The 9876-nt window shown below is 48.5% G+C and overlaps 1 protein-coding gene across 1 annotated transcript in view; it reads right to left on the bottom strand.

Annotated features, from left to right (window-relative positions):
- The window catches only part of MBD3 (methyl-CpG binding domain protein 3), a 15172-nt gene extending 5370 nt beyond the window's left edge, over nt 1-9802 (bottom strand). Inside the window, exons 1-4 of the mRNA XM_008639127.2 lie at nt 6561-9802; nt 4418-4577; nt 2184-2321; nt 89-179 (exon numbers count right to left, since the gene is read on the bottom strand). Coding sequence (XP_008637349.2) covers nt 89-179; nt 2184-2321; nt 4418-4577; nt 6561-6676 — 505 coding nt within the window. The 5' untranslated portion in view covers nt 6677-9802. The remainder of the gene's footprint in view (nt 1-88; nt 180-2183; nt 2322-4417; nt 4578-6560) is intronic.
- Between the last annotated feature and the right edge of the window lie 74 nt (nt 9803-9876).

Genomic DNA, 9876 nt, shown 5'->3' with positions numbered 1-9876 from the left:
GGGAACAGGGAGCTGATGCTCAGCACCTTCACTCACTGCTGCCAGGTGCCAAAATGCCAGCCCTAAGTGAGGGGCACCCTCTGATTACCTTGCAGCCCTTTGGGAAGGTCCATTGTTTTCACCAGCTCTTCTGCAATGTCAAAGGCATTCAGTCCACTCAGCTTCTTCTCCCAGAAGAGCTGCAGTCAAAGCAGGTGGTTACTGGAGGTTGTTGGCACAACCAGGAACAGAACTGACAACTCCACAAAATCCCTGCTCCTGTGCAGAGAGGGAACAGCAGTGCTGGGGACAGTTTAGTGTGGATTTACCACAGAAGGGACGTGCCACATCCAACAGCAGGAACAATCCTCGTTGCCAATCAGCCCCACAACTCCTCTGTACCAGTTTGCTGCCTTGAAAAACTCTCTTTTCTTCCAGGGCCTGGTACCTTCCCTGCTCTGAGCTGCAGCATCAAGGCCAGGCTTGCTGACCTCAGCTACGAGCCCACAGTGTGAGACAGCCTTTTTTACACCCTATTTCTCTCCTACATAGCCCACAGAAAGTTAAGGAATGCAAGAACTCTATTCACGGTAAATTATTATTTTCTTCTTCTCCAGCAGTTTAGTCCTTTCCCCTGTGTCTGTTCTTTACCAGATTTTGAGTCACAGGCTCTCCCCAAGCTTAAAGGCACCTGAATGTCTGGTTTGGTAGAAGGCCAAATACATCACCTTGCTATACCTTCAACTCTGCAGCTGGTGCAGGAGGGTGATCAGTGAATAGCTGGAGGATCAACTATCTTGCAAAAAACCACATTTTTATCAAGGTTTTGAGAAATCAAGAATTCACCTCAAACACTCCAGGCACATCCCACCCCCTTTTCCTGCCTGTCAAAATCCAAGTGCAACTGACCCCACGTGACTTTTCCAAAAAGGAGAATGAGGGCACAGCCCAAGCACAGGCTGCCTGTTCTCTAGCCTTTCAAACAGGTGATTTTTTTTTGTTACCCAGAGCAGCTGGGGCTGCCCCAGCCCTGGCAGGGCCCAAGGCCGGGCTGGCCGGGGCTTGGAGCAACCTGGGATAGTGGAAGGTATCCCTGCCCATGGCAGGAGGGTGGAATGGGATAATTTTTAAGATCCCTTCGAGCCCCCAAGAATTCTGGGATTCTGGGATTTTTAAGCCAGTGCATGATGGGACTTGGCACTGCTTTCAAGTTTTGCAGAAACACCCGGAGTCTGCTGAGCAAAAGTCAAAATATTCTGCAGTCCAGTAAAGTATCTTAAACAGGAACACAAATCCAGCTCAGAATTTGGAGAGGGAATTTTATCTTGAGTGTTCTCTTTTGCTGCCTTAACTATAAAAACTGCAGGAACAGCAACAACACTGTGACCATACAGGTTCTACTTCCCTAGGAAACCATGGTAAGTCCCTGCCAGCCTGCTTAAAAAACAGAAAAAAACCCACCCCAACCACCAAAAAATCCCACCCAAGTCCATTTCAGGTAAATTCTATCTCACACCTGGAGGTTCAAGTTGAACTAGGTTTATGTAATTCTTAAAAACTGCCTTCAAAATGTGGTTCTTGAAGTTTTCAGAAAAGGCTGCCAGTGTTCCAACCAGTACAGCTTATTTTACCAGGGCCTCTCCTTGTCCTGAGCACCCTTGCCTTTAATTTTGGTGTGTACTCTTGCTTGCAAATACACATTATGGTAAGAAAAACGCTTTGATTTTGTATTAATAATGACATTCTAAGTGAATTTATGATCTACTGGCAGAGTAACACCACATTGGATGGGTCTGTGCAGGAACATGGATTTAATGGAACACGCAATTCTTACACAATCACGTTTGACAGTGATTCTAAACCTAAGTGTCCCCTGAAGTGGTTACAATGTCTGAATAATTTTGTAGATAACATTTAATTTCAGCATTAAGGAAATTCAAGTTTAGCTACACCAGAACTGTGATCTAGCCAAAGGCTGGAGTTTATAAATCCCAGGGCACAGAGCCCATAGCTAGAGACTGGCAATGGGGCTTGTTCTGATGTACGAGCTGGGGGCCCTGCAAGCCACTGCTTCTGAAAGACCAGCTTTTTCTGAAGTGTCAGAGATCAGGAACTGCCAGGAAGTATTTGTTCAGCATCACACAATTGAAGCAGATTATTTTGGGATCCTCCCAGTAGCAAATCCAGGAGTTTCTCAGCCTTACCTGCCTGGGCTGGTCCACAGCTTTCTGGGGGTCACTCTTCACCTTGTTGCTGGGGTGGTTTGTGATCTTTGTGACGGGCTGCTTGAAGATAGAGGCTGTCTGTCTCACAGGCAGGGCTGTGTTCAAATCAGGCTTGCCCTGTTTCAAGCAAAAAGAAAAGGAAAAGCCCACAAAAATAGTTTCAATTTGCTGAAATGCTACTACAGCCACGAAGATGTGCAGCAAGGAACAGTTCCTGGGCTTGAAATCTTGTCTGATCTCAAGTTATACAAGTTAGGCTGCTGAAAATGCATAACTAAATTCAAATCTTGCCCTAGACCTATCAAAGTTTTCCACTCATTCTGTTTAACATAGCAGCCTCCTCCCATTCTAGTTCATACCCATCAGTTTTACTCCCATTTTTAATGACTTTAGGAGTCAGAAGAAGCCACGTGTAATCACTAAAACAGAGGATTACAACACAGTATTTTTTAAAAAATAAAAACATTACAGACAGGAATTTAGAGGCTGCTTTCTGAATCCAGAAACCACTCCAAACCATTCCTTTTAAATCCACTTGTGACCAATAAACAAACCAACACAGCTGGAGGCTGAATACCTTTTTTTACCTTTGGTTCTGAACAAAGTTCAGCTTTTAATGAAGCTCATGATCAATTTTGCACTACACAACTGCATTTTCTGTTAGGGAGAGCATAGGAAGACTGCTCCTCATCCCCAAAATCTAACACACAACTCTTGGAATGGCTGTAGGACACACTTTGTTCTCGGGGATGCAAACACCACTTCTGCTTCACAGATTTATTCATGAGATGCAGAAAAGATGTATTCAGGACAAATATAATTCTGAACCATCTGGGTGCTAATCCATTCAGAAGCCAGTGATAACATTTGTACATTTATTGAGAGTTTTGGGCAGAATTTTTAGCCTGAGAGGTGTGTGAGCTGCTGGTCTCTGCCTCAAGGCGGGTCTCAAAATATCACTGCAGCACCCAGGGCTGCAAGAAATGTTCCCAGCACTCTCGTGATGATGATTCTTGACTGGCTGATGTATTTCAAAAATGAGCATTGTACCTTTTCCACATTTGGTGTTTAGGTGCATGGACAGCAGCTTTGGGGTTCTGAGAAAGATTTTAGCATCCGATGAAGATGCTTAGGAATGACTTGGGGCAATCAATCCAGACAGGGAGCCTGCCACTGCCACCCTGACTACACCTCAACAATCTGAATTACCAGCTAGAGAATCTTTTATTTTGTTCTACAAATAGGCCTCACAGTCCTCTTCCCTCTCCCGTTTTTTGCCCCAAATGCCACCTCCCCTTCCATCAATTCCAAAGCTGAGTCACCAGCACAGCCTGGGAGAGCTCCAAGGAGTCACTGGCAGGAGCTGCAGCATCTCCTCATCCCTGTGGACCCACATCCCTCCTCTCCTCTTAAACCAAAGGCCAGGGCAGGGCAGAGCCGCTGCACAGCCCCAGGAGATGTGGGGATCTAGAGGAGATCATGCTAGAGGTGAGCTCACACTGCAAGGAGGGGGATCAGGGAATCCTGGAACAGTTTAGGTTGGGAAGGACCTCAAAGCCCATCCAGTGCCACCCCTGCCGTGGGCAGGGACACCTCCCACTGTCCCAGGCTGCTCCAAGCCCCAATGTCCAGCCTGGCCTTGGGCACTGCCAGGGATCCAGGGGCAGCCCCAGCTGCTCTGGGCACCCTGTGCCAGGGCCTGCCCACCCTCCCAGGGAACAATTCCTGCCCAATCTCCCATCCAGCCCTGCCCTCTGGCACTGGGAAGCCATTCCCTGGCTCCTGGCCCTCCATGCCTTGTCCCCAGTCCCTCTGCAGCTCTCCTGGAGCCCCTTTAGGCCCTGCAAGGGGCTCGGAGCTCTCCCTGGAGCCTTCTCCTCTCCAGGTGAGCACCCCCAGCTCTCCCAGCCTGGCTCCAGAGCAGAGGGGCTCCTCTGGACTCATTCCCAGAGGTCAATGCCTTCCTTGTGCTGGCAACTGAGGAAGGTGACAGTCTCTTCCCTGCCCTTCTACACAGAAGGCTGAGCAGTACCACAACTCTCCTCCATGGCACCAACCCCCTGGGATTTGTCCAACCCCCACCAACAGAGCTGTTCTGACACAACTCCAAGTTCACACTTCAGTTATGAAATGCTTCACTTTCCCTCTCTCCCAGACACTGCTCTGGCAGTCCCACAGCAGGGAGGGGAAGCGCCACTGCCTCTCAGTCTTACTTTGGCTTGGTTGGAGCAGTCGTAGCGCATCCTCTGCCTGTTCTTGTTCATCTTGTTCATCAGCATTTTCCCTGTGCGGAAGTCGAAGGTGCCCAGGTCCATGGAGCTGCCCAGGTAACGTGCCAGCTGTGGCTTGCTCCGGAACTTCTTCCCACTGGGGCTGGAACAAACACACCAAAGAGCCATGGAGGGAAACCAGAACCCTCTGCACTTCCACAGCAGCGCCTGTGCAACTCAGGAGAGAGAATTTTTATTTCCTTCCTGAAAAACACGTGCTGAACTTTCAAGAATGAAGCTCACATTCAACTCTAAAATGCGTGGTTTTGCTTTCATATTAACTCCTCCTCGTGTGGAACAGACAAATTAAGTTAAAATGTTTTTATATGTCAAGAGGAAGACTCAGATCAGGTAAACACATGTAGCATAATTCACACAATAACCATCAGGGGGGATCTCAGCACATATGCACTTTTCATTCAGTTGTTTCTCATAGTAAATGCCCATTTTCAAGTACAATTTCTTCTCCCAGGACTGCTGCATTTGACCAGCACCACAAATGCTCCTTGTCTCCTCTCCCTGCCTCTTGAACAGCACATTCAGGTTTGATTCTATGTCTTTTGTAGCGTCCTGAAGACTTCAGGAAAGGAGAAAAGCAGAAGTTAACTGCTGACAAGCTGCAAAACAAAGAATTACAAAGTGATGCAAAGATAAAGGTCAAAACCTGGAAAATTTTCCTTTAATGGCAAAAGGGAAGAGAGTTTCTTCTGTAACACCTGGGTTTCCACAAAGACTCAACCTGGAGAGTAGGCACAAATTATTCCAACTCTTTATTGGTGTTTCGTTTGGAGTTTTTTTGTGGGTGTTTTTAAGTAATCCAACATCATAAGCTATTTTTTTATTCATAAAGCAAAAATAAGCCAGTGTGCTATGGCTGCAGTGTAGGACTGTACAGATAGTAAGCACCAAGTATTCTTCACCTTCTCAGTGAGCATCATAACACCTCTTTATTCCCTCAATTACTCTCACTTCTGGTTTGCTCCACCTTGCAACTTGCATATTCAATCCTAGCTCCCATCCAGGAGAAGCTCATTCCCTGTATATCCATCACACTATCACAGGTTAATGGGCTGGAAGGCATTTTAAGACCAAAAATGACCTTCTCTCACACTGGTGAGATACTGACAACCTCACCAGGGTCGTAACAGAGACAAAACAAAACAGAAGAAAAGTCTATTTTCACATCTTGTCTGCTGCCCTGAAGCTTTGTTTGGGGAAAACCAGCATAAGCAGAGAATTTCTGGTATAGGACAGTGACAAAGCAATTAGGCCAAGTCAGACTGTGCATGAAAAAAAAAATACATTAAAAAAACCCTTAAACCCAGAAAGAATCAAAGTATTAAAAGCTCTCCAAAAACTGAGATAAATTTCATATAGATTATACTAAAACTGAAATTTGGAGAAGTCTCTCAAAGGAGGTAAGACTGAAAGGTTGTGGTCATCCCACACAGCATCTGCTTAGGAAGCTCCTGGCTCCAAGTGCTCCCAAGCTGCTTATCCTGCCTGGATCTCCTCCCTGCCACCACCACTGCTCACACAGCCCAGTGCTCATGCAAACGAACCAGCTGAGGAAAATAATCCATCTTTGGAGGGCAGGGAGAGGAGGAAACACTCCCTCACTGGTTATTCCTCAGCTGGACCCTGTGGAGCTGCACTTGGGTCAGGAGACAACACAGAGTAGGACCAAGGAGCCAGGAACAGCGCCTGTGTCCAGCCTCAGATTTGTGAATCACTTTTTCAAACTATAAAGGGAGTTATTTGCCTCAATCCAGAGAGAGGAATAACCAACTCCAGCAGCTTTAGGACAGAGCTGCCACTGCCAGTGAAGCCAGGAAGAGAAACTCCTGCTGCATGAAGAACATGGCACTGCTTCCTCTTCCAAGATCTGCTGCTCCAATTTAGGGTTTAGTGTCTTAGCAGGTTTAAAAATAATGCATTTAAGTGCAGAGTAACTTCCAGAACAGTCAGTACAGTCAAAGACAGGATTTTAAGTGAACAGAGCCCTCCATCTCTGTGTGTTTAGTATGTGCTGTGGTCATTTTGCAATGAAGAACTGAAAAGCTGCTCAGAGTCTCAAAAAACCCACCTGAAGTGACTGAGAGTCCTGTCTCTTCCTGGGGAAGCTTGGCCCAAAGGAAAAGCACTGAAATGTTCAGAAGAAAAACTTTTATTCTGATTAGGTCTTGCAAAAGGCAGGATCATCCCCAGGCTGTCTGGGACAACAGCAGATCAGGGAGCAAAGCTATGACCAAAAGGTGACAGAGAAAGGAAGGGGTGGGGTGCCCTGGAGCTCCTGGGGACCCCCTGGCAGGACCATGCAGGACATTGGGGCACCCACACACACCTGGGAGGGTCAGAGGTGTGAGGGGAGCCAGAGGAACCCAAACCTCGAGCAGGATTCTGGCTGCACACCAGGACACACAGAAACTCCCCCAACATCATGGAACTCTGAGCCCTGTTAAGGCGCCCTTTAAATGTCACAAAACACAGAATTTACCTCCTGCCACTCCTCCTGAACTCCTGGTTTTGCACAGAGATTTTAAAGAGGCCCAGAAATGAGACATATTGGTACAAAGCTGCAAACCCCAACCTCTGCTCTGTAACATGCCCCCAGGCAGCGACGCTTCGAGCCTAGATTGATCCTGGGCTCCCAAATTAGGGTCTGTCACAGTTCCCCGAGTGTGAAAGACAAGGACACGGCCAAGTTGCAAAGGAGTTTACAAGTTGCAAAGGATTTTACATGCTCGTCCATCACCAGCTCCGGGGCTTTATCGCTCGGCCTGCCTGGCTCCCGCTAACAAAACAGACCTGGCTGCTGGGACCCACCCCGAGCCACCCCCAGCTCTCATTCTCAGACTTCTCCGTGCGGATTAAGCCGCGTTCAGGGCAGCCCATTGAAGGGCCAGGCCTGCCAGGTGCCCCTGCTCTCCATGTGCAGCTCACCCTTTGTTTCCTGCCTTATATCCTTAAGGAGAGAGCGGCTGCCCAGGCCCTCTCCCCTCCTCCCTCATCACAGTCTCCTCCCCTCCGCTCTCCCATTTAGCCTGCACAGGATCTGCACAACTTGGGAAGCAAGGGACAAAAGACAAAAAAAAAACCCCGAGCAAACCCAGCCACCGCCTTCCTCTGGAAGAAACGGAGGCAGGAATAACCCAGGGGAAAAGGGTCATGGAAAGCAGACACTCAGAGCCTCGTCTCCTCGCTGGATGGGGCAGGGGAAGAACACAAAGTGATTCTCCTTCTTGCTTTCCATTGCTCCCTCCTCTCACTTCTCTCCCCAGCTCTGCTCCAGGCAAATCCCGGCACCAGGGGTTCCTGGAGGGCTGCAGGACCCCCCGACAGTGCTCCGAGGGAGATGGGGACCCCAGGACACTGCACAACCCACCACTGTCAGCGTCTCTCTCGCAGCATCCTCACGTTATCCATGGATGCAGCATCCACACCCAGCCCTGCCTCGGGGTCCCACATTCCAGCTGGGTTATGCTGGGATGGGCTGGCACAGCCATAAAACCATGCCAGACCAGGTGGGCGACACCTCCAGCTGCCACAGCCCACCCCACACCCTCACACATGCACAGCCCCATCCCGGGGCTCCGCTTGGAGCAGCCTCGGGACCCGACCTGCCCCTTCCCACCGGGGCTGTCCCAAGCACGTGGCAGGGATGACGCTCCCAAGGGATGATGCTCCCTGCCCCGCAGGGCAACGGGGTGCGGGGGTCTTCGTTCAGCAACTTGGACTCCAACCACACCAAAAAAACCCCCCAAAAATCCCAAACAAAGCACTTCGAGACACACAGAATCTCCCAAATTTCCAGAAGCATCACACCCCTAAAGAAGAGCCCAAGTGGCAGCTCTGTAATGCAGGGACAAACACAAATACAACCAGATGATTCTGTAGGGCTCAACTCAGGCATCATGGAATTGTTACAGATGGAAAAGACCTTTAAGATCATCAAATCCAACCATCACCCCAGCATCACCACCGTGTTCACCACTAAACCACGTCCCCGAGTGCCACATCCACTTGTTTTGTGAACATTTCCAGGGATGATGACTCTACCACTGTCCTGGGAAGCCTGTCCTAATCCTTTACAACCCTTTCCATGAAAAAAATTTCCCTAATACCCAACGTAAACGCCCCCTGGTGCAACTTGAGGCCGTTTCCTTCTCATGAGAAGAAATCATGAGCTTCCCTGCAGGCAAACCAGAGCACCAGAGGAAAAGCAAAGTACAGACTCAGTAAAAGCATTCTGCTCCACAATTTTTTTTGGAAAAGATCAAAATATCCTTGGGGGAGTGTTAAAAACATTCCCTTCCAACTTCTTACATTTGTGCTGCAAAGGTAAGGAATTCTCAACAAAATAAGTTTCACACAAGAGTGTGAAGTTTCCCAGCACAGTGATGTCAACAACCTGAGGCAGAGACAAGCAGCGATCCCAAATTTCTGACACTTGGTCATCAAACCTTCAGGAGAAAAACACTCTGAAGAAAAGAGCCCCACATAGCAGCACTAAATTCTCCTTCCTCCGTGTGGAACCCTGAGTTTGAAGAGAGCCAAAACTCTCTCAAAGACAACTCTGCCACTTTGACAAAATCCCTGACACAGTTTTCTTCCTGAAATCCTGCATTTTTCCTGCTCACTCTGAATCCAACCCACAAGTCCCACCAAATCAGTCAGAAACCCTCCTAAGGATGAGGTTCGAGGACTGGTTTTAAAAACCTGCCCAGGTACTCACACCTCGAGGAAGGTGTAATTTCCAGCCAGAGACTGGCTCACACACACATCTCACAGGGGGCTTTCCACAAACCCCCCCTGTGTCTGTAGATCCCCGGGAGCTGGACAGAACAATCACCCAGGTAAACAACAGGCAGAACTTGCACAGGCATTACTGAACTGCCACACCTGTATTTGCCACTCTGAGGTAATGCAAAATGCAACAGAAACCAAAAACTAGCGCAATAAAGCTCTATTCTACCTTTGATCTCTGTCCAAATTGATACAAAGGGAAAACCCATAATAATTTGGGAATAAAAACATGCTACTTCTCCTCTCTCCCCTTTTTTTTTAAAGTTCAGCTCTGACACTACAACTTTACAAACAAGTTCTGGGAAAAACAGGGATCTTGGAAGCTTTCAGCTGCTGCTGGTGGTGGTCTCATCCTGCCCTCAGCCTCCGAGCTGCAGCAGCGGAATCAGCTTCACGCTCTCGAAAATGGCATTTTCTGGTTCACTCACCCTTTTCTCACAACCATAATCTGATTCTAAAAATGAAACCTGAAGCTAAAGCTGTGGCTGCCCCTGGATCCCTGGCAGTGTCCAAGGCCAGGCTGGACCGGGTTTGGAGCAGCCTGGGACAGTGGAAGGTGTCCCCGCCCATGGCAGGGGGTGGAATGAGATGCCATC

The sequence above is a fragment of the Corvus brachyrhynchos genome, unplaced genomic scaffold, assembly GCF_000691975.1.
Source record: "Corvus brachyrhynchos isolate BGI_N302 unplaced genomic scaffold, ASM69197v1 scaffold130, whole genome shotgun sequence".
In the NCBI taxonomy this organism is placed as follows: Eukaryota; Metazoa; Chordata; class Aves; order Passeriformes; family Corvidae; genus Corvus; species Corvus brachyrhynchos.
This window is presented reverse-complemented; position numbering and strand designations above follow the sequence as displayed.